The sequence below is a fragment of the Dryobates pubescens genome, chromosome 4 (genome assembly GCF_014839835.1).
Source record: "Dryobates pubescens isolate bDryPub1 chromosome 4, bDryPub1.pri, whole genome shotgun sequence".
Classification (NCBI taxonomy): Eukaryota; Metazoa; Chordata; class Aves; order Piciformes; family Picidae; genus Dryobates; species Dryobates pubescens.
In genome coordinates, this window is record NC_071615.1 from 32,103,077 (window position 1) to 32,127,839 (window position 24,763).

Sequence of the window (24,763 nt, forward strand, 5' to 3'; positions counted from 1 at the left end):
CCTCCCACCAGCCCAGCTTGCTCAAGGCCTCATCCAACTTGGCCTTGAGCACCTGCAGGGAAGGGGCATCCACAGCCTCCCTGGGCAACCTGTTCCAGTGTCTCTCCCCACCCTCACTGTCAAGAATTTCTGCCTCATCTCCAGTCTCAATCTCCCCTCTTCCAGCTCAAAGCCATTGTCCCTTGTCCTGTCACTCCCAGCCCTTGTCAAAGTCCCTCCCCAGCTCTTCTGCAGCCCCTTCAGCTACTGGAAGGCTGCTCTAAGATCTCCTTGGAGCCTTTTCCAGGCTGAACAGCCCTAACTCTCTCAGCCTGTCCCCATAGGGGAGGTTCTCCAGCCCTCTGATCCTCTTGGTGGCTTCCTCTGGACCTGCTCTAGCAGTTCCATGTCCTCCTTGTTCTGGGAGCACCAGGGCTGGACCCAGCACTCCAATGCTAACATTCACCCTTTGAACCCAAGCATGTTTCCCCTCCCCACACAGAGTGAAAGCCAAGTGCTGGTGGCTATTCCCCTGTGGAAGCTGTTTTGAACAGCAGAACCTTCTCTGAATCAAACATATCATGCATAACGATATTTCCCCCACCCCCCAGTAAAAACAGCAGTGTGCTTTTAACACTGAAAAGGATTGGACATGTGTGCTAGAAATGATTGACCAGCCTTAAGGAGAAGCCTGACAGCATATGTGGTGATGGGAGCATGTTTGCCAAGTCACCTGGAAGGCATTTTGATTAATAAAGGAAATGCAAAGCTGTCTGCAAGCATCCTGAGGTACCAACCTCAGCTCTTCCTGCACAGCAGCTCAGCAAATTAACTGATTGCCTGCTTTGTGCTTCTCAGGCTCCCCAAGGCCGACTCCTGGCTTAAAGGTTACTGCTCCAGCAGCCACAGATTCTGGCAATCAAACAGGGCTGGCTTTTTCCTCCTGCTTGCTGCAGCTAGTTAAGAGCTGCTGTACCTTACACAGTGGAGAAAAAGCACTCAATATGGAAATCGTGGGTTTTTTCCCTTGCCTTATGACAATTCAGATAATTCTCTTGGCTGCACACATAATCAAACACAGATAGCTGGCTGCAAACTGCAGAGCAGAGATAGCAAAGAGAAAAAAGGCAGAAGAACAAAAAAGAACCCATTTTGCCCTCTGTCATTTCCAGCCTCATAGCTTGTGTGTGTGGCTGTGGATATCCCTGAAGCTGGCTGCAGGTGAGGGTCAGCATCCACACCTGTGTGCCTGGGGAAGCAGCCATGAAGCAGGCTGGGGGGTCCATACTCACTGTCAGTCAGCTCCCATAGCCGTGGGGGCAGGTCACTGAAGTACTCATGGCTCAGGGCTGCCTGTGCTGACAGCCTGTTCTTTGGGAAGCACTGGAGCAGTTTGGAGGCGAGGTCTTCTGCGTGAGCCACGTAGCTGAGCCTGAAACACAAACCAGAGGGTGTCCTGAGAAGCAAGCTCAGTGCCCTGTTTGCTGATCCCATATGCAGCCAGCACACCTCACACACTGAGTCCTGCTAGCCAGGACACAGGGCAGAAGCTGTTTGGGAGCCACTACCAGGAAAGATCTTCATAGATCCCTAGAACCACAGGATGGTTTGGATTGGAAGGGACCCTAACGATCATCTAGTTCCACTAGAACAGATTGCTCAAGGCCCCAGCCAACCGACCTTGAACACTGCCAGGCTCAGAGCCTCTGGGCTCCAACTGGGCACAATGTCTCTTGGCAACCTGCTCCAGTGCCTCACCACCCTTGTGGAGAATTTCCTCCTAATGTCTCATCTCAATCCAGCTTCTCCCAGCCTGAAGCCACCCCCCTTGTCCTGTATGGTCTACAGTGAAAGCCACCAAAAATGTCTGTTACCATCTAAGAGGCAAGCTTAAAACAACAGCAGGATTCACACAACTTTGTGAAGAACTGAATTTTAACCTCCAGTGATGCTTAACACACAACCCATGCACCCTGTTGCATAAAGACCTTTGTCTGTTGGGAGGTGCAGGCTCCTCCTGTTTTCATCCTCCCCCTGTTGTCAGGTGTTATGGCAGTGCCCCCCTGATGCTGCCTGGGAAGCCTCTCTCCAGAGCTACAAGGGCAGTGTGAGGGAATTCCTTGCTTTCCTGTAGCCACCTGCTTGGGAATGTTGTAGGAAAATGTAGAGTAAAACCAGCAAGATGTGAGGGAAGAGAGTAATGCAGTCAGCAGCAAGATGTAAGTGGGTCTCGTTGGACTCTATGCTCTCAAAGGCATTTTCCAACCAACCTGAGAGCAGCCTTCCAGGACTGAAATGTGCTGTAGGAGAGCTGGAGAGGGACTTTTGACAGAGGCATGGAGTGACAGGATGTACCTGGCTGTGGCAGTTTAGGCTGGGTGCTTCCTGGACTGCCACATAAGTTACACCTCTGGTGTCCCAAGGGTCCAACCCAGTAAGTAGGTGGACATAGGAAACAGTGTATTTCATACCCATAATATCCTGTGCCCTATAAATCCAGCTGCAAAGTCTTTCTCTTCCTCTTTCTTCCCTCTCTGCTCCCATGGGAGATGCTCCCTATCAGGCAATGGTGGGGGAGCCTTTTAAGGCCTCTTAGACCTGGCTAGGCCTAATGCCAGGAGGAGAAGGGGGGAGGGACAGTCTCGACCTGGCCAGCCTGAGACTAGCCTAGCAGTGGGGGGGAAGAAAGAGCCCTGGGGGTTTTGGGTATACCCTCAGTGGGGGAGAAGGGAAGTGTTGGGAGGCTTTGGTTGTGATGTAAGGGCCTCTGTATGCTTTGGGATTCTTTTGTCACTATGCTTTGTAGTCTCTGTAAAACACTTACTGCTTTTCCATTTAAACTTTCCATCACTTTTGCAATCCATTTGTGTGATGAGTGTCATTCTTTTGCCCTTCTCAGGGCAAGAGAGGATCTGCCCAGCCCCCAGCCAGGACACTGGCACACTAAGATTTTATTTCAGCCAGAAAATCAGATAAATTAATATAAACTGAGAACATTTTGAGTAGAAACAGTTTAGGAAACCAAGGTCACAGAAGCAGACAATCAGAGTGGTAGGGGTTGGAAGGGACCCCTCAAAATCACTGAGTCCTCCCAGTTTAGAGACAAAGAAGATACCTGCTTAACGAGATCCCAGAATGGTTTGGGCTGGAAGGGACCTTAAAGATCACCCAGTTCCAACCCCCTGCTTTGGGTAAGGACATCCCTCCTCAATCAAGAAGATCAGTCAAGAAGCCAAAGAAGCAAATAATCAAACAATTCTACATGAAAGGGATAGGAATGCAACGAAGATACCTGGGGCTGCAACATAACCACAGCAGCTGAGGAAAGAGTTGTGCCCTGAATCAAGATTAGAACTGCTTTGAGAACTAATAAATAACTGTGGAGCTGAGAGCCATGGCTTAGCCCCAGCCTTGCAGAGTTAGAGAATGGCTGGACTGGGTGAGCTGAAAGGGCTTCTCTAATCAAAAGGATTCTAAAGAGAAAAAAAAAAAGACCAAATTCATTGCCCAGAAATATTCCAATCTGATTTCATTATTATGTTTTCCTGCCTAGATATTATCTTGAGTAGTGCTGGGGGTGGTGTTAGTTGTTCCTGCAGTGCTTTGAAGATTCCAGATATCCCACTATCTGTGTTTATTCCCAAGCATTTACAGATTTTCAGCTCAGAAGGGACCACAACCATCAAGTCTCACCTCCTGTGTAATACAGGCCAGAGGTCATCATCCAAGGAACTCAGGGCTCACATCATCACCTTTAGCTGGGCTCAGCTGTCTTTTTGAAGACCTACATTCTACCTTTGTTAAGGGAGCTTTGCACAGCAAGGAATCAAACCCTTCTCCAAACCCCCATGACTTCTGCAAAGGTCACTCCTGGAGCCCATGGCCACTGCAGAAGGCAGATGAATGTGGGGTGCTGAGGCTGTCAGCCTCCATGGAATGCATGGCTGCTTTGGCTGCTTTGTTTCAGATAGGCTGTTCTTGCACTCCTGAAGAATGCACTGCATGCAGATGTGTCTAGATTACATCTTCTGCAGCAGGACTGCTTGGGGAAGGCCATGTGGTGGGCACCCTCGCTGCTCTGGGATGGCAGAACGTTTGGCCCCATTTCTTTCCTGGTTTTTTGGCCAACATTATCCTTAAAGCCTGAATGGTTTGTCCCAGGGAAGGCTGGAGCAGGAACAAAAGCTGAATTTTCTGATGGGGCTCAGTGGTTAAATGTCTACTAGAGAGCAGTTAACAAAAAGGACTAAAGACCAAAAAAAGCCAGATTTGATTTCTGAAAGCTCCTCCCTCAGTATGTGACAGGATGGAATCTGGTACAATATGGCTTTGTGTCCCCAGCATAATGGCAGGTTTTGTCCCCAGCAGTAGGGCCACACAGGCCCTTGGCATGCATGCTATGGCCAGTCCAAAGGTTCACGCTTGGCTTGCTGCCACCCTAAGCACTGGGGAATAATGATTAGCCCTGACAGCAGCCAGACCTGCAGCACCCAGACCAACCTCTGCAGCAGGCACTCAGTAATGCACAGATATGGATGTGGGGAACCCTGGCAGCATTGCTGCCTGCCTGCACTCTGGCATCTGTGCAACACAGTGGTGTGAACACCACTGTCAGCCCCAACTGCCCTGTGCAGCCTGAGCTCAGGAGAAATGAACAGCACATGGACCTGCCTCCCTTCAGACATCCATGAGTCTGACCATGAGGAGCTGGAAATCTCACCAGATCACAAGAATTTGGTTCCATTTCAGAAACAGGCCTAAAGGTCTTTCTGCAGCAGAGGAAGGAGTATTTGGTCAAGCAGAACATGCCTTCAGATCACTGAAGTTTGGTTTTAAGCTCTTGAGGGGAAAAAAAATAGAAAAGTTTTGGGTGTGTGCAGTGAACTCCTGAAGCTGGGGTGATTTGCTTTCCAAGGCACTGCAGAAGGCAGCTCCTATCCACATGAATCAGTAAGACAAATGCTGCCTGGATGCCCCCAGCAGCAGGTGAATCCTCCCAAAGCAAACCTTTTGCTGTGCAGTTTGCCACGGGAGGGCACAGCTCCTGCAGCCCAGCATTAACTAACCCAAAGCAGGAGGGCACCCAGTGCCCTTTGGAGACCTCAGCTCTGCTCCTTCATTCTGTGTCATCTCCTGCAATCTCAAGTTTTGGACGGCAACACCACACTCGACATGAACAGAAGAATCACTCTGTCTGGAAAAACCCTTCAAGATCACCCAGCCCAACCATTCTCTGCCTCTGCCAAGGCTGGGGCTAAACCAAGGCCCTCAGCACCACATCTCTGCCTCTGGGAAACACCTCCAGGGATGAGCATTCAGCCACCTCCCTGTGCAGCCTGTGCCAGGCTGTGAGAACCCTTTCAGTCAAAAAGTTTCTTCTCACGGCCAACCTAAACCTTCCCTGGTACAACTTGAGGTCATTTCCTCTCCTCCTGTCACTTGTTCCTAGGATGAACAGACCAGCCCCCACCTGGCTCCAGGCTCCTTTCATGGCAGGGGGTTGGAACTGGATGATCTTTGAGGTCCCTTCCAACCCAACCCATTCTGTGGTTCTATAATTGTTTTGAAATTCTTTACTGGCTGTAAGTCAGGGACAGTGGCTTTTCAGGGCATACTTCATGCACCTTAGCAAGCTGAACAAAATACCCTTGGAATAGAAACAGAGCTAAAAATACTGAGGAACACCCCCACACCACCTTCTGAGCCATTATTGCACCAGGAAATGGAGAAGAGAGATCTCTAATCCTGAACAAGAACTCTTCAAGGTTTATGTTCCCTATAAACCTTTCAGGGAGAACTGAAAATATAAGTTGGTAATGCACTAAATGCCCTAACAAATAGATCAGATTTTTCACTTAATGCTTTTTACAGGCTTAAAGCAAAGGGAGTGAAAGAAAATCACCTTTTACAGCCTGGCTGTGAGGGGAAGAATGCCTTCCTGCTATGCTTCTTACAGCAGGGCACGGTGAATTTATATCAGCTGCACTCAATCTGGGGGCATGAGAAAAGGAGGAGAATGCAGCAGTGGAGTTAACATTCCACAGCATTCTTTCCTCACATATTTATTTCCTCACTGCCTGGACAGAAGCCAAACACCACCACCCCCCACACACCCCCCCCAGAAACAGCAGAAATAAACCTTTGGCACACAGAGCAGTCACAGCTCTCTGATTTTCCTCCTCCCCCCCAACAACCTGGATTGTTTCTTTCCAAAGACATCCAAGCAAAAAAATGCTTCAAAGGAAAAAGCAAAACAAAACCAAAACACCAACCCAACTCTGAATTTCAAATTTGCCAGGTGGCTGCAGCAACAGATCCCCCTGATTTCCCTTAGGAAATGACTGCAGAAGGAAAAGCTGAGCTGTCTGTGGGCATTAGCGAACAAAGGCAATGGATTACCGGTACTGAAACATTAGCACCACCTTAGAAAGCACTGAAACAGAGACTCATGGAATTGTTTGGGTGGGAAAAGCCCTCTAAGATCATCCAGTCCAACCAGCCACCCAACACCACCATGGCCATCAAACCAGGGTCCCAGGTGCCATGGCCACACGGTTCTGGAACACCTCCAGGCATCATGATTCCACCACCTCCCTGGGCAGCCTGTGCCAATCCCTGACCACTCCTGCAGCAAAGAAATTTTTCCTCATCTCCAACCTAACCTTCCCCTGGCACAATTTCAGGACATTTCCTCTCCTCCTGTCACTTGTTCCTAGAGAGAAGAGACCAACCCCTACCTGGCTCCAGCCTCCTCTCAGGGAGCTATAGAGAGCAATGAGGCTTTCCCTCAGCCTCCTCTTCTCCTCACTGAACACCCCCAGGTCCCTCAGCTGCTCCTCCCCAGCCCTGTTCTCCAGACCCTTCCCCAGCTTCCTTGCCCTTCTCTGGACCTACTCCAGTCCCTCAATGTCCTTGGAGTGACAGGCCCAAAGCTGAATCCATCACTGAAGGAGGTCCCTCAGCACTCCTCTTAAGACTTGTTCTCAAGCCCTCCTGTCTGATATTTTATTCTCTTGGGTTCAAGAACTCTTCTTTCACTGCAATGTAAGAACTGGGCTGTTTGCTGAGGCCTCCAGCAGGTGTTTGCTGCCAGGCTGCAGCAGGCAGGCAGTGCCCCAAGCAGGGCACCTTGCTGTTACTGACCAGTTCTCACAGTAGTTATCTCACTGTGAGAGCAATTCTCACAGTAACCCCCAGACCTGACCTGCTGGGGCCTCAGAGCCACCAAGCCCTTGGGAGCACCCACAGCTGCCCACAACTTCGATGGTCTGATCTCCTCTCAGGTGACAGAACAGCTTTGTATGGCCACAGCAGCAAGAGGAGTGCTCTGGATTCATTTGTGCAGCTCACTGAAGGTGGTGGAGATCTGGAGGCTGAGAGAAGGCCCCCAGCCCAGAAAGCTCAGGAGGACAGGCCCCAGGCACACGTCTGCAGTTAACTTTCTGTGCTGGGGTCTCCTGACTGAGACGCCCCCGAGGAAGCAATTACATACAAAGAAGCATCCAGGGCTGTATGCAGCCACACTCCTCAGACATGGCAGAGACATGATGCAGGACCTGTAAACATTGTGTAAACATTGAGAGGAGGAGACAGAGATGGTTCTAACGAGAGCCCGTGGGCAGTGGATCCACATCCAGGCAGTCAGAGATCCTTTAATGTGGATCATTATGCCTGTGGATTTTGAAGGGCTTGAAGGGTGATGGCTTCAGACTGGAAGAAGCTGGACTGAGCTGACCCATAAGGAAGCAATTCTTGCCCAGGAGGGTGGTGAGGCACTGGGACAGGTTGCCCAGAGAAGCAGTGAGGGCTCCAAGGCTGGAGGTGCTCAATGCCAGGTTGGATGAGGCCTTGGGTGAGCTGGGCTGGTGGGAGGTGTTCCTGCCCATGGCAGGGGGTTGGTGCTGGATGTGACCTGACCAACCACCTGATGGTCAGGGAGCTGCAGCTAGTTCTGTAGAATCACAGACTGGCTTGGCTTGGAAGGGACTTTCAAGATCATCCAGTTCCAACCCCCCTGTCACTAAGCAGGGCTCAGCAGAGAGCCTGACTGCTCAGCTAACAATGTAAGGTGCCCACCATGCCCTCTGCATTGACTATTTTAGCCCATGGCAACCAGCATTCTCCAAAACCACTCCTAGACACAGATCTGGAGCAATTCATGCCAGGGACCATTCCCAGGGACCCCCAGGCTGGGGTCAGAGTGGCTGGAGAGCAGTCAGGCTGAGAGGGACCTGGGGGTGCTGGTCGACGGTAGACTGAACATGAGCCTGCAGTGTGCCCAGGCAGCTAAGAGGGCCAATGGCATTCTGGCCTGCATCAGGAACAGTGTGGCCAGCAGGAGCAGGGAGGTCATTCTGCCCCTGTACACTGCACTGGTTAGGCCGCACCTCGAGTACTGTGTCCAGTTCTGGGCCCCTCAGTTTAGGAAGGATGTTGACTTGCTGGAATGAGTCCAGAGAAGAGCAACAAAGCTGGGGAGGGGTTTGGAACATAAGCCCTACGAGGAGAGGCTGAGGGAGCTGGGGTTGCTTAGCCTGGAGAAGAGGAGACTCAGGGGTGACCTTATTACTCTCTACAACTACCTGAAGGGAGGTTGTAGACAGACGGATGTTGGTCTCTTCTCCCAGGCAAGCAGTACCAGAACAAGAGGACACAGTCTCAGGCTGCGCCAGGGGAGGTTCAGGCTGGATGTTAGAAAAAAGTTCTATACAGCAAGAGTGATTGCCCATTGGAACGGGCTGCCTGGGGAGGTGGTGGAGTCGCCATCACTGGAGGTTTTCAGGAGAAGACTTGATGGGGTGCTTGGTGCCGTGGGTTAGTTGTTTGGGCGGTGTTGGATTGGTTGATGGGTTGGACGTGATGATCTTGAAGGTCTCTTCCAACCTGGTTTATTCTATGTATTCTATGTAAAGTGTGGCATGTATCAGGCTCCCACCAGCAGAGCCTGAATTACCTTCAGTCTTATGCTAGCCAACACCAATGCCCTGGTCTGCCACGTGGCTCTTCTGCTAGTCTGGAGATGCTGAATGAAAAAGTAACCCTGAACCCCCTGCAAAGGAACAGCTGCACCTGCAGCAAGCCCACAGGAGCTGTGGGTCCACAGTGTTCCTTTGTGCATCTGTGGCCAAAGGTCTGCCACATGGCCTGGGGGCCAGAAAGTAGTTCCTGGCTTTGCTTTAGTGCAGCATTGTAGGCAGAGGCTGGAGCTGACAGCAAAATGAGATTCACCAAACACTGCCTGTCAACATCTCAGGAAGGATTCCTGCCCCCATGGCTGCAGAAGAAAGCTTGACTCAAGGGCACTGCAGTGATCAAATATGAACAAATGAAAGGAATATGGAAGGTTCTGCTTAAGTCACCATGCTGAAGGGAGGCCAGCAATCATCTGGAGCAGGGGGCTTTATGTCAGGGTGGAGAGATCAGTTTGAGGCACACCAAGAGTACAGACCAAAAGCCAGCGCTTTGTGGCTGCCCCAGAATCTAACCAAGAAGTCAAGGCAAAAACTGTGCTTAACATGCAGTGGAACCAGAGAGGGAAGCATGAATTTCATCTGCTCTCACCAGAGTGCCTTGGGTTTTGTAAGCTTGGACCCAACAGCACCAATATTTTAAAGCTGTTCTGGATTCCTAGACAATAGGAACGAAAAAGCAGCCAAGATATTTATGGGATGGGACAGGAGACAGAAAAAATTGGGGTTTCTGGTTTCTTTTGTTTGTTTGTTTTTTGTTGTTTTGTTGTTGGGGGGTTCCCCCCCCATTTAAATTCCTTGCAGTCAAATTCTAAGTTGATAAACCCAGCATCCCCCCTCCAAATTCAAGCTTTTATTCATTTGTATGTGCAGCAGCAGCGATCACAAAGCAAACACAGCTGGCATCTCTGTCATCTGATTCACTGAAGGGTTTAGCTGGACAAACATCACAAAGCTGTGGCTGCTTCCATTGAATTTCTCATCAAATATGCTCCAGCAGCACATCAGCTCCCTTACAGCAATTATCATGGCATGTGAATAATTGAACAGCAAAGGTGTCTGTGTGGAAAGCAGATCTCAGAGATGGGAATTCAGCTGAGGCAGCGGGCAGCGGCCATGCACCATGCTGTACTTCACAGCATTTAAAGGGATGCAGGTTTTGGGGTGAATCTTGTACATCCTGGCATTCACATTGTGGTACCCAGAGAGCTGCCAATGCAGAGAAACGAGATGGCAAGAGGTTATCTGCAGCTTCACTTCAATTTAACAGAGAACTTGACTGCTTTATTGATGTCTTTCAGGATGACAGAACATATCTGCCAGGAAAACCTTCATGTCCTTCATAAAAAAACAACACACAAAGCCCCATCACCAGCAGGCTGGGGGTGGGGGGGGCTTTCCCTAGAGCCTCACCACAGTGTGTTCAGCTTCAGACCAGAGAGCTGTAATAATTTTAAGCAAACCCTTCATTTCTGTCATTAAAAATGATACAAACCCCCCATCACCATCGTTTTTGGTGGTTTCTTTCCCCTAGATTTGCAGCACAGTTTGTTCAGCTTCAGAGAGTTAATGAAGTAATTTTAAGGGAAATCTTCATTGCCTGCATTAAAATTGCTACAAGCTCCAACCCCATCACCAGCATTTCTGGTGTTTTTTTCCCCTAGATTTTCAGCACAGCCTGTTGTTCAGTATAATGCCAGAGAGTTACAATGATTTTAAGGCAGAATGATTGCCTTTAGGATATGGGATTGACTCAGTGCCTGAAAGCAAAAGGTCAGCTCCCTCTGGAACCACTTTGCTTCTGTGCCCTCCAGCACTGGCAGGTGCAGCAGCCCTGTGCTGACAGTGTGCTGCTGCAGAGGCAGAGCCTAACCTCTCCAGTTCCACCCAGCAGCCAGGATTATTGCCTTCCTCTCTTCCCATTCTGCCACTCAGGTCAAGCAGGCATTGCACATAATCTACATGGGGATCTGCCTGCAGCCAGCATGGCTCTCAAATCCTCAAACAAAAGCTTCAACCTTTCCAAGCTATTTAAAGACATCACTGAACTGAATTATAAAAGATGATGGCTAGGAAATAACTTCCAGTTTTGCACCAAATCCCTGTTTTCACTAAGGCTGCTGCAATGCCATCCCTGTGTTCTGCATCACTAACTCAAACCCCACACAACTGTATGAAAAAGCAGAAAGCCTTGGTTGTCTGTCCTCTGTGTTAGGAAGGCAAACAGCAGCTGCAAGACGTGTCCCAGCTAAAAAATGGCAGAAAGGAAGCAATTCAATTTTCTTGCCAAAACTGGTATTAGTTTAGGGAGACAAACACAGATTCTCGTGAGTGGCAGTCATGGAGTCACAGAAGAGTAAGATCTGTGAGACCTCTAAGATCATTGTCACAAAAGCGACAAAAAGCAGTGGATGGTATCAAGCCACTTAACCCAACAGCAGCTGCTGAGCACTCTTAAATGCCAGTCCAGTTCCTGAGGTGCTTGCCACTGTGGCTCCCATTTGGGGAAAATGGGCATAAAGCTGCTGAGAGGCCTGGAGCATCTCTGTGATAGGGACAGGCTGAGAGCCCTGGGGCTGTTTAGCCTGGAGAAGAGCAGCCTGAGGAGGGATCTCATCAATGCTGGTCAATGCCTCAAGGGTGGGTGGCAGGAGAATATATAGAATACACCAGGTTGGAAGAGACCTTCAAGATCATCGAGTCCAACCCATCAACCAATCCAATCCACCTAATCAACTAACCCATGGCACCAAGCACCCCATCAAGTCTCCTCCTGAACACCTTCAATGATGGCGACTCCACCACCTCCCCAGGCAGCCCATTCCAATGGGCAATCACTAAAATAACAGGAGGATGGGAGCAGGCTTTGTTCAGTGGTGCCCAGGGACAGGACAAGGGGTAAGGGGCACAGCCTGGAACATCAGAAGTTCATCTGAACATGAGGAGGAACTTCTGTCATTTAAGGGTGCTGGAGCCCTGGAGCAGGCTGCCCAGAGAGGTGGTGGAGTCTCCATCTCTGAAGACATTCCAAACTCACCTGGATGTGTCCCTGTGTGACCTTCTCTAGGTGACCCTGCTCAGGCAGGGGGCTGGACTTGATGATCTCCAGAGGTCCCTTCCAACCCCTGCCATCCTGTGGTACTGAACATCGCATGACATTTCCACTTTCCTAAAGCACCAACTCCCAATTGCCTTCAAAGCTGCCCTCAGTCTCTGCCACTTGGTCATTAACCCAAGTTCTGATCACATCCCAGGCTGACTCCAGAGCTTTTTAATGTCTAAGAAAAGCTCTTATGAAAGAAGTCTTTCTAGGTTTGCCTGCTCCTGGCAGAAGCAGGAAAGAAGTTGCACATTTGTGCTGTCCTTCAGAAGGACAGAGCCAGGTCAAGTTAACTAGGTTCACTACAGCTTGGCATGAGTCATATCCTTGAAGAGTCCAAAGAGTAATTAAAGGAAAGAACCCCAGAGGACTTACTTGTTCCATGCTTGTCTAAGACTTTTCGGGCTGTAGTGTGTGAAGTGCTCTGGAAGAACAGAAGAAGCACATTCAGTTATTTGCATTAAACCCAGGGCTTATTTATCAGTATCCAGGATTTCTGTGCAAGCACTGCAGCTCAAGTCCCAAGACAGAAAAAAGAAAACAGCACTGGAGCAACTGCCACATGAACAGGGAGAAACCCCCCACATCAAACCACCAAAACCCAAAGAAGACCCCAGCTTGTTAAACAAACCAACCAAAACCCAAACCACCATGATGCAGCCACACAAATGTTCTCCCAACAGAAAACTGCAGTGGGGCTGCTCTTAGCTTCAGGCCTTGCAGCACAGCTCACTCAGTGCCACATCTGCCCAGAAAGGATTTAGGACTGTGCCTCAAAAACAATAGCATCAACCAACCCAGAGAGAAATGTTGGCTGGAGAAGAGGAGGCTGAAGGGAGACCTCCCTCTCTACACCTCATGAAAGGAGATTGCAGTGAGGTGGAGGTTGGTCTCTTCCCCGTATCAGGTAATAGGAGGAGAGGAAATGACCTGAAATTGTGCCAGGGGAGGCTTAGGTTGGAGATGAGAAAAAATTTCTTTTCTGCAAGAGTGGTCAGGGGTTGGCACAGGCTGCCCAGGGAGGTGGTGGAGTCCCCATGCCTGGAGGTGTGCCAGAAACGTGTGGCCATGGTGGTGCTGGGTGGCTGGTTGGACTGAATGATCTTGGAGGGCTTTACCAACCCAAACGGTTCTCTGGTTCTATGATAATGAGTACAAAATGGAAACAGAAAGGAGCAGAGGGAAAAGAGAGAGTTGCTTGATTTGACAAACCTGATGTGTAAAGGACCAAGAAAGAGATATTCCTAAAACAGTGCTCCCAGCTGTCCTCAGCCTGAAGGTTTAGGGGACAAGCAAGCCCTGTGCCAGCCAGCTCACTCAGCACCCAGTGTTTGCAAGCACTGCTACAAACAGCAGCAGTTCTGTTGCTTTCTACTTTCTGCCTTTGGACAGCTTCTGCACCACAGCTCTGCTCTCTGCACCCTCACTCGAGCTCACACAGCTCTGGGCTCTGCACTGCCAGCACCATCAGCTGCCTGACAAGCAGGCTCCATCTGACAGCCCTGCATCAAGGGCAGCTTCAAACAGAGGCAAATTGCAGCAGAATTCACTGGTGAGCTGATTAGCAGCCCTGGGAAGGAGTTGGAGAAGGAGAGCAAACAAGCTGCTGCATTTCAAGTTACACAAAACAAGAGGGGGGTTCTCCGCTATCAGCCAGGGAATCACATCCACTGCTACGCCTTTGCCACCTTTGCCTTGGAAGCACCTCCCAGAGGCAAGGAAAGCCTGATGAGGAAGGAGAAGCAGAGCAGACTTGTGACTTTTCAGCTCCTTTTTTAGCACTATTGATAATCAGCTCCCAGTCTAAAGCAAAGCACTTAAAATGCAGTCTGACTTCAAGGCATTTCTGTGTGCTGCTAATCAAAACACAGCAGCTAATGTGCATTCCTTGATTACTGCTGCTCTCCATCTGAAACCAAGTGTGATTAGCTGAAATGCAAATATTTAAACATCACCATAATTAATATTTTGAGAAGCCTAATGCCTGGTGCCTGTCAATAGCTCTTCTTTACATTTAAATTAAAGTCTGGAGTGACTGAGCCTGCAGTGTGCTGCCTGAGCCTCAGCTGCTGCTTTAGTAAGGATTCACTTCTAAAGATACCACAGATGGCACCAAGCTGCAGGCAGTGTTGGTCTGCTAGAGGGCAGGAAGGCTCTGCAGAGGGACCTGGACAGCCTGGATCCATGGGCAGATGCCAACAGGATGAGATTCAACAATGCCAAGAGCTGGGTCCTGCACTTGGGTCTCAACAACCCCATGAAGGCTCCAGGCTGGGGGCAGTGGCTGCAAAGTGCCCAGCAGAGAATGACCTGGGGGTGCTGGGTGACAGCAGCTGGAGGTGAGCCCAGGGTGTGCCCAGGTGGCCTGGATCAGCAATGGTGTGCAACTAGCAGGAGCAGGGCAGGGATTGTCCCCCTGCACCCAGCAATGGGGAGGCCACACCTGGAGTGCTGGGTTCAGTCTTTTCCAACTGAAATTGTTCCACCAGGAATACAAAATGGTCACCATTTGGTTTGCCACTGAAAGAGCCAGAAAGCCACTTGCATTTTATCTACCTGTTTGAGACCTTTGATTACTCAGCACCACAGCTCTGCCTCTTGGAAACACCTCCGGGGATGAGCATTCAGCCACCTCCCTGGGCAGCCTGTGCCAGGCTGTGAGAACCCTTTCAGTCAAGAAGTTTCTTCTCATGGCCAACCTAAACCTGCCCTGGCCCAACCTGAGGCCATTTCCTCTCCTCCCCTTAGGACAACCCAACATGGCCATTTCACAGTCAGAATTTCAGGATAGAGTAGAATAGAATAGAGTAGAATAGACCAGACCAGACCAGGTTGGAAGAGACCTTCAAGATCATCGCATCCAACCCATCAACCATGATGTTCAGCTCATGTTCAGCTCAGTCAGCTTCAGCTTTAGCTGATGTGAAGCCAGCTGCAGCTGGCCTCAGGAGCACCTTTCAGCAGTGCTGCTGCATGCCAAGCTGTCAGAGACCATTGCTGTCCACAGTGATCAGAGCTTTAGCCACTGGCAGAGCAGAGGCTGAAGCCTTGCTCTCCAGTTAGCTATGGTGAGCTCTCCACAGCCCTACCAAATCACAGCATGAAAGCAGCCAACAGGAAACAAAACCAAAGTCTCTGCTGTCAGGAGGCTTCCCAGCTGCATGTCCTGTGCCTAGGGTTTCAGACCACAGGAGCTCTTTAAGCCTAGTACTTGTTTTCCTGCTTGCACAACTCAGTTTCCAGCACCAAAGCCTTGCCCAACTGGCTGTTGATATCCTCAGAGCTCTCAGTTCATAGAAAGGTTTGGGTTGGAAAGGACCTTCAAGATCATCCAGTTCCAACCCCCTGCCATGGGCAGGGACACTTCCCACCAGAGCAGGTTGCTCAAGGCCTCATCCAGCCTGGTCTGGAACACTTCCAGGGATGAGGCATCCACAACTTCCCTGGGCAACCAGTTCCCGTGTCTCCCCACCCGCACAGTAAAGAACTTCTCCTGTCCATCCTGCCCTCTTCCTCTGTTTGTATAACTATCACAGAATCACTAAGAGTAGAGAAGCTCTCCAAGATCATCCAGTCCAGCCATCAACACAGCACCACCAGGGTCACTACACCATGGCCCAGAGTGCCATGGCCACAAGTTTCTGGAACACCTCCAGGGATGGGAACTCCACCACCTCTGTGGGCACCAAACTCCATAGTGTGGGATGGAGAAAATGAAGCAAATCCAACCCAATACTTGCACAAAAAGCCCAGACTGAATGAAGTGCCTCCTGCCAGGTTATTTCCTGGTCTTCTGTGGCAATAAACCCAAATCCCTTAACACACTTGGAAGTCCAACAAGAAAATGAAATTTCTTGGCTGCCATCTGCTGTTGAAAAGGTTTCTGTCTCACACAGGAAGGCAGAGCAGAGCAAGCTCAAGGAGCCTTTCACTGGCACCTCCAGCTCTTCTTCCTCTCCTTACAGGTCTCTGAACCTCTGTCAGAACCCTGTTGCTGTAAGAGTTCATCTCTTAATCAACACCCAGAATGAGAGCCCCAGAAGCCTGTAAGCCCCATGAACCCCTGATCTGGGGAGAATTCTCTGGTATTTTAGTGTTGCAGTGAAAAACTGAACCAGCTAAAAAAAAAAAGTTCTACTCATTCACTGCACCTTGCTCTTGGCTTTGTTGAACTTCAGGAGGTAGGCACTGGCCTAGCTCTCCAGCCTGTCAGAGCTTGACAACTCCAAGACACTGAAAAGGTTCTACCAGATGGCCCAGTGCAAACTTCAGCTCTCACAAAGCCTTTTCTCTGCTCTTCAGCCTCCTTCAGTATTCCTCAAAGTTTGAGGTGTTCTACTGCTGAGGACTCAGCAACACCAATGAAAGGCACAGAACCTGCATCAGGGCTCATTTTGTACTCAAGAGGAGAAAGCACAAAAGAAAGCAAGGTGAAAGTAAAGAAAAAACCCCACCCTGAGCACAACCACCAGCAGACAGAAAAAGGGCTTTGTGCTTTGGGCACTGTGTCTTGCCATGCTGGAGCTGGTGGCTTCTCCCAGACACCCTGCAGTGGGAAAACCACGGGAAACTTGATAGCATAGCATCACTAAGGTTGGAAAAGACCTCTAAGATCATCCAGTCCATCCAGTCCAACCTTCTACAATATTTATGATTGGAAAAGCCCTTCAAGATCACCCAGCCCAAGCATGCTCTAACTTTACCACGACCCTCAGCACCACATCCCTGTCTCTTTAAACACCTCCAGGGATGGGCATTCAGCCACCTCCTTGGGGCAGCCTGAGGCCATTTCCTCTTCTCCTGTCACCTCTTCCTAGGGAGAAGAGCCCAACCCCCACATGGCTCCAGCCTCCTTTCAGGAAGCTGTAGAGTCAGAAGGTCTCCCCTCAGCCTCTCTTCACCTTGCAGAAGCACACATGGAAATCCTTCCCAGGCCCTTAGCATAAAATCACAGACTCATAGAATGGCCAGAATTGGAAAGGCCCTTAAAGATCATCTAGTCCCAACCCCCTGCAGGGACACTTGCCACTAGAGCACGTTGCTCAAAGCCTCATTCAGCCTGGTCTTAAACACTTCCAGAGATGAAGCATCCACAACCTACCTGGGCAACCTGTTCCAGTGTCTCCCACCCTCACTGTCAAGAATTTCTTCTTCATCTCCAGTCTCAATCTCCCCTGCTCTAGTTTCAAACCATTGCCCCTTGCCCTAGTTTCTATCTTGCTTCTTTCCAGGAAGAGAACTTGGAACTCACCTGGTTTGAAGTGGGGTAAGGAGTGGACTCCAGGCCACGTGTCTTCATTTGGTGTTCCAAGTACCTGTGCACAAAAAGAGAAGGAAAAGCCCAGACTGAAACCCCAGAGCTTGCTGTGATGGAGAATACTGAAAAGCCAGCACTCCCCATGGGGTGCAAGCTGTGCCAAACAACCTGGACTCGCCACAGGAACCATTACTGGGAAAGGGGGAAGCAGGAGGGGCCAAATGGTCCAACAATGGCCATGGGTTCAGGGTACCAGGGGTGTCAGTGAACAGCTGTGGTCTTGTGAGGCTGCTGCTGAACCAACACCTCAAAGCTGCTCTCTGCTGCAAGTGCCAAGCCCCTGCACATCTATGGCAGAGGCTGCAGAGTTTAGCGCAGAAGTCCTCTAACTCACTATAAACTTGGAGATGATACTTAACAGATGCTATGGTAGAAGACTTGCACAGATGGTGAAGCAGATCAGAGAATGATAGAGTGGTTTGGGTTGGAAAAGATCACCCAGTCCAACCAGCCACCCAGCACCACCACGGCCATCAAACCATAGCCCCAGGCGCCACGGCCACACCTTTCTGGAACACCTCCAGGATGGGGACTCCACCACCTCCCTGGGCAGCCTGTGCCAATCCCTGACCACTCTTGCAGCAAAGAAATTTTTCCTCATCTCCAACCTAGCCCTCCCCTGGCACAATTTCAGGCCATTTCCTTTCCTTCTATCACCTGATCATAGGAAGAAGAGACCAATCCCCACCTGGCTGCAGCCTCCTTTCAGGGAGCTGTAGAGGGCAATGAGGACCAAGAGCACAGCACGAGCAAGAAGGTACAGCAGAGTTATCATTTGAAGTGGATGCAGCATCCACAAACCCAGCACATTCTGAGCAGATTCAGATCTGCAGATCTACAGATCCTTGCACTGTGCTTGCTTTCTGTTCATTCCAACTGCCCCCCTTCTGTCTGTGCCAGACCAACATCCTGCAGCAAAGCAAACTCTCACAGCCGTCCCCCTTCTTCCAGCAGTGTGTGCAGTGCTGAGCTCCCCAGCTCAAGGACAGGCAACTGCTGGAGAGAGTCTAGCTGGGAGGGTCATGATGATGCTGAGGGGCCTGGAGCACCTCTGTGAGGAGCAAAGGCTGAGAGCCCTGGGGCTGCTGAGCCTGGGACAGAGCAGCCCCAGAGGGGATCTGATCAATGAACAGCAAGAGCTAAAGGGTGGGGGGCAGGAGGATGGGGCTGGGCTCTTGTCAGTGGTGCCCAGTGACAGGACAAGGGGCAAAGGGCACAAACTGGAATCCAGGAGGTTTCACTGCAGTTTAAAGAGACATTTATTTGGTGTGAGGGTGCTGGAGGCCTGGAGCAGGCTGCCCACAGAGGTTGTGGAGTCTCCTTCTCTGGAGAGCTCCCATCCTCACCTGGCCATTATGATCCTGGGCAAACCACAGCAGGCACCCTACTTCAGCAGGAGAGTCAGACTGGATGCTCTCCAGAGGTCTCTTCCAGCCCCACCATGCTGGGAGGCTGTGATTTCATATGTACCAGGGTGATTTGCAAACACAGCTTGCAGGACCCTCCTTACAGTCCTGGGAAGTCTGTGAACAAGAGAAACTTGTCCCTGTACTCTGATCCCCCAGAGCCCCCTGGGATGTGACATCACAGCTGCTGTCTGAGACAGGACAGCTCTTGCATTAGAGACACTTTAGGAAATACCACCAACACGGTGGCATTCGATCCATTTGCTCAGTCATCTGCTGCAGGCACCAAGCTGCCGGTGCCCAGCTCCTCATGCACCAGGAGAGGGAGCCCCTGGATTAAAGAAGAGATTCTTGCTTCCTCAGTTTGAACGGAGAGGTCTGGTCTGCAGCTCTGCAACCCCTCTGAGCAAATCAGAAAGGAAGATTCTCCATGGAATGTTATAAATGCAGAAAAATCAGCCACAGCCTTCTGCATATCTGAGCTTAACCATCTGTGATGTAGAGTGAGGGGACAAGGACAAGGGGTCAGGGGCACAAACTGGACCATCAGAAGTTCATCTGAACAGGAGGAACTCCTATAATTTAAGGGTGCTGGAGCCCTGGAGCAGGCTGCCCTGAGAGGTTGTGGAGTCTCCTTCTCTGGAGACTTTCAAGCCCCATCTGGATGTGTTAGGGGACACAGTCTCAAGCTGTGTCAGGGGAGGTTTAGACTCGAGGTGAGGAGAAAGTTCTTCACTGAGCGAGTCATTCGTCATTGGAATGTGCTGCCCAGGGAGGTGGTGGAGTCACCGTCCCTGGAGGTGTTCAAGGGGAGATTGGACGTGGCACTTGGTGCCATGGTCTAGTTGTGAGGTCTGTTGGAACAGGTTGGACTTGATGATCCTTGGGGTCTCTTCCAACCTTAGTGATACTGTGTTCCTGTGACCTTCCCTGGGTGACCCTGCTCTGGCAGGGGGTTGGACTGTGGAGGTCACTTCCAACCCAAACCCTTCTCTGGTTCTATGAAAAGTCTCTCCTTGGTGGACCTGTTTGGTTCCCAGCTCCCCAAGTGCTGACTGAGGGGTTGATTGTTTCAGTCATGTGGTGCAAGACCCTGATCCATTCTGGCCTGCAGAGCTGTTCACCATCATGCTTCACATGGCTCACTGCAGAAGGGATGGGTTCGACCCTCCTGTTCCAACACAAACCCAGACAGGAAGAATCCTTTTGCTTGGTAACTTCTGAGTAGATAACTTAGACCCTTAATGATGCTTGCAGCAATTCAGGAAGGCACTGACTGAAGCTATTTAGCTAAGGGGAAATAGAGGCCTCCATTAGAGAGCTTAATGAATTACCTCTGATTTACAACAGCCCATAAAACCACCCAGTCCACATTTGTATTTGAAGGTGTGTGAAGAAGCAGCATTAATAAATGATCCCCTCTTATTTCAACACTGTTCTCGCTATCTGCAGCTGCTGACAACCTAAAACACCCAAAGGCAAAAGCTCCTGATCCTTGGCTGCATCATTTCTGACATGAAGAAACAAGTGGACATGGATCAGCCATTCCTCTGTTGTCTCAGGCACATTACACCAGCAAGAAAGAACTCACCAGAAATATCCTTTCGAGTTGATCTTGGATGTCTTTCATTCCTGGGAAAGCAGCAACCCCTTGGATCATCTCTACAAAGATACAACCCACGCCCCTAGAAGGAAACAGAAGGGAGAGAACATCCAACCTTAGCATTTCACGGCCAGCAACAAGGCTTCTGTAGCCATCACCAGGCTTTGGATAACCTCTCACAGCATCACAGACACCTCTGTCTCTTGGAAATACCTTCAGGGATGGGCATTCAGCCACCTCCCTGGGCAGCCTGTGCTGCTGTGAAAACCTTTTCAAGTCAAGAAGTTTCTTCTCATGCCCAACCTAAACCTCCCCTGGGGCAACTTGAGGCCATTTCCTCTCCTCCTGTCACTTGCTGCTAGGCAGAAGCACCCAACACCCAGCTGGCTCCAGCCTCCTTTCAGGGAGCTGCAGAGAGCAATGAAGTCTCCCCTCAGCCTCTCTTCACCTTGGAAAAGTCTAAGCACTCACAGAAATCCTTCCAAGGCAACAAACACAGAGTCACAGAATGGTTTGGGTTGTGAGGGACCCTAAAGACCATCCGGTTCCAACCCCCTGCCATGGGCAGGGACATCTCACACTACAGCAGGTTGCTCAAGGCCTCACCCAGCCTGGCCCCAGAACAACTCTGTGATTCTGGTCACATTTGAGAGTAGCTCAGGTGTTTATGCAAGAGAGGTCAAAATTTCTGTTCCATCTGCTTCTGCTGGTTAGCAGCTGAGCTGAAGTGGCTGAAGTGCCATTCATCATCTAGCCTGGTTAGAGCTTCATTAGGCACAGAGAGGCATCATTTGTCTTAGTCACACTCCTACAAACAGGCAAGGCAAAAAGTGAAGCTCTCAGTCAGCAGCCATTTCTTCCAGATGAGAACTAAACCAGCTGATTTTAGACTAAAGAAGAGAAGATCTGAGTTCTGGCCCTGCAGGCAGAAAGCAGACATCTGCTGCAAGCAGGGCATCACTGAAGGGATGTCCTGCAGAGAAACCTCAGCATAGAAATGCTCTGCAGGCAACAGAAAAGTTCTGTTGTTGTCCATCATCCATTTAGCAAACTGTCCATTTCTGCAGGTCTGGCACAAGCAGGAGCCAACCCAAATACCAAGAAGGAGCTGCAAGCAGTGCTGCTGGTGAAAACATTCCTGTTTGGAAAGCACTGTCTTGGCCTCTGGGTAACCCAGTCACAAAATGAGTCAGGAACCGGGAGGAGCGGGCAAGAGCACTGGAGTTAACCAAACAACTCACACAGAAACCAAAGGTTAGTAAAATGACTGAGCAGAGGAACACAAACAGCTTCTGAGCTGGAGGCCTGCTGGCCACCTGAAGATGAAGCTTCTGTCTGGTGTCACAGCTTCTGGTTTTCAGAGACTCAGAGCATTGCTTTGTAAGAGTTTGTGTGTGATTGGCTGCAGACCATCCATAGGGGCCTGCACAGGGAACTTCCATCAAAGACAACTGTCCAGGTTAAAATGTACAAGGAATTCTGCAGGCTGTGGCTAGCCAAGGCGGGCAGCTCCTCTTCAAAGCCTTTTTGCTGAGGGAACATAAACTCATCGATGTTCTTCATGCAGAAAAGAGGCAAATGCAGGCTTGCCCTGTGCTGTGCCTCTCGGATGCAGGAAGACCACAGGTTATTGACATTTCAGTTACAGAGGCACAGAAACTTCCCTCAGCTTTGGAGAGTCCATTCTCTGCGCTGCAGTCCATAGAACCAGGGAGTGCTTTGGGTTGGAAAAGCCCTTTCAGCTCATCTGTTCTCTAACTCTGCCAAGGCTGGGGCTAAGCCATGGCCCTCAGCACCACATCTCTGCCTCTGGGAAACACCTCCAGGGATGGGCATTCAGCTGCTTCCCTGGACAGCCTGTGCCAGGCTGTGAGAACCCTTTCAGTCAAAAAGGTTCTATTCTGCAGGCCCTTCACCAGCTTTGCTGCCCTTCTCTGGGCCTGCTCCAGCCCCTCAATGTCAATTCATTTTTTTCTGCTCCCTTGAAGGAACTCCTGGATTTGAAGAAGTCAGTCAGATGCTGCCACGTTGCTCAGAGCGCTGCCCAGTGGCAGTTAGAACCTTGTGAAGCAGAAGTGACAGCCATTGCATGTCCCACTGGTGGCTTACCCTCTGAGGACAAAGAGTGTGACTAACCCTATTGATGTCTCCATGACAAGACCATATGTGGCCATACCATCCAATGTTGCCCTTCCATTGTCCTCCTTCTTTCCTGGCACCCTGGCTGTCACCACACAGCCTTCCACAGAGCAGGAGCTGACAGCACAGCTGAGAGAGTTAATCCTGCACTGCAGCTGGCAGCAGGCCTGGCAAAGGCAGCTGAATGCCTGAGGAAAATGCCCATTCTTATTGTGGAGGGTTTGCAGCTCAGGGGGCACTGCCTTAGAATGAGCTTGCTGAATGCTGGGCTGGGCTTTGTGCCTCTGGGTAACACAGATCCTTGAGCTGAGAGACTCCCCAGCCTGCCCCTGACTGAATAGTGAGAAGCAGCCAAACTTGGGTGATGACTTGGGCAGGCACCATCTAGAGAAGGTTCTTGCACTATAATCTCTACTGACAGGTCATGGCTTGCATTCAGGAGAGAATTCTGTGAAAGAAGGGATTTGTAAAAAGCAAACCAACAGCAAATGCAAACAAATAATGATAATGTTAAAATAATAAACCAGCAGCTGCTAGCAAAGAGTGAAAGCCAGCTGCACTCCACAATCAGACATCCCTGGTGACCTCCTCATGTGAGCAGCCCAGGTGCATTCCCAGAATCATGATGGAAGAGCTTTCACACCCTGGGGAATGGCTTCATTTCCTAGCAGCTATTGTTCCTGTCAGGAATAAACACGACAGGTGCACCTGGGGGGGTTGGGCTTCTTTCCTGTGCTTCTCTATTACCTGTCCATGGGGTTTAGTCATTCCAAAACCTTTCATCCCTTGAAGCTCTTTTCCTTGCCTGGCCTTTCCAGGGAGTGTAAAACTCAGAGACTGGGAGCAGCTCCACCAGAGGCAATGCAAAGCCACTCTCCTAGTCACTAGCAAGTTCTCACCAAGAGGGAAAAAGAGGAAGAAAAAGGTCAAAGGTTCTCAGAGCTCTGTGGTGCATTTTTGGTTAGGGGAATGTCTTCAGTGAGCAATGCTGGATCAGAAGCTGTCAGCAGCACACCACAAAGCCACTGCTCTGCACCACCAGCCTGCCACCACCACTGCTCCTACATCTTCATCACTGTCACTGCCAGGGGCTGTTTGTTGAAGGAAGGCAGGAGAAGGCAAAGCTGCACGGGGGGGTTTAGCTTTGAGTTACTCCCCTAATGCCCTCCGCCAGCAAATGGAGTGGAAAACCAGGCTGAGCCTCAGCCACCTGCTCCCACCACTGCCCAGGGCTGAACACTTGGAATCCTTCCCAGGAAGCTGGCTTTGGAGGGCTGGGGGGGTTGGGTAAAACTGAGAGGACTGGAACTGCAAAAGGTGTGGAATTTGGGAAGCTGCAAGGCCCTGGAATGTGCCAGGAGAGGTTTAGGTTGGACACAGAGCTGGTGAGGAGCAGCTGAGGGACCTGGGGGTGTTTAGTGTAGAGAAGAGGAGGCTGTGGGCAGACCTCATTGCTCTCTACAGCTCCCTGAAAGAAGGCTGGAGCCAGGTGGGGGTTGGGCTCCTCTCCCTAGGAACAAGGGACAGAACAAGAAATGGCCTCTAGTTGCCACAGGGGAGGTTTAGATTGGGCACGAGAAGAAACTTCTTGACTGAAAGGGTTCTCACAGCCTGGCACAGGCTGCCCAGGGAGGTGGCTGAATGCCCATCCCTGGAGATGTTTCCCAGAGGCAGAGATGTGGTGCTGAGGGCCATGGTTTAGCCCCAGCCTTCGTAGAGTTGGTTGGGCTGGATGAGCTGAAAAGGCTTTGCCAACCCAAACCATTCTGTGATGCAGCTCAGCAGGACCCTACCTTCCTCCCCTTGGGAACCACCATGGAATGGCATTGATCATGGCTATAGCAAAGCAGCAAAGTCTCTGCTTTTTTCCTAGCTGGAATGAGCAGCTGCTGCTTCTGCCTCCACATTATTTGCATCTTTAGTGAGGTGGCTCCTGGTACTGTCGTGGTTCAGACCGTGGCTAAGGACATGTCAGGGCTCAGACTGCCTGCCAGGAGGACACAATGCCAGCTGCAGCCAAATGCTGATGCTGCAAACAGCCTTTGGCTGCCAAGTGACTGAATTACCTGGGAGGCTGATGGGACCCTGTGTTCTCCACGCCTCACTTCTTCCTGCTCTGGGAAGCCCCCAAATGGTTTCAGTGTAATTATGGCCTAGCTGCCTGCAGCTGGTATGTAAGCAAAGCCCCAGTCTGCAGCAGAGCCCACTGCCTCGTGTGCCAGAGAAGCAGAAGTGACCTGCAGCTACAGC

General features: G+C 50.5%; 1 protein-coding gene across 6 annotated transcripts in view; it reads right to left on the reverse strand.

Annotated features, from left to right (window-relative positions):
- CDK14 (cyclin dependent kinase 14) overlaps positions 1 to 24,763 on the reverse strand; it is a 147,698-nt gene that overhangs the window by 63,914 nt on the left and 59,021 nt on the right. For all 6 annotated transcript variants that reach the window (XM_054161029.1, XM_009904763.2, XM_054161030.1 and 3 more), the window contains 4 exons: positions 20,363 to 20,456; positions 17,300 to 17,363; positions 12,424 to 12,472; positions 1,272 to 1,411 (listed from right to left, as the gene is read on the reverse strand). In XM_054161029.1, the coding sequence (XP_054017004.1) occupies positions 1,272 to 1,411; positions 12,424 to 12,472; positions 17,300 to 17,363; positions 20,363 to 20,456 (347 nt within the window). The remainder of the gene's footprint in view (positions 1 to 1,271; positions 1,412 to 12,423; positions 12,473 to 17,299; positions 17,364 to 20,362; positions 20,457 to 24,763) is intronic.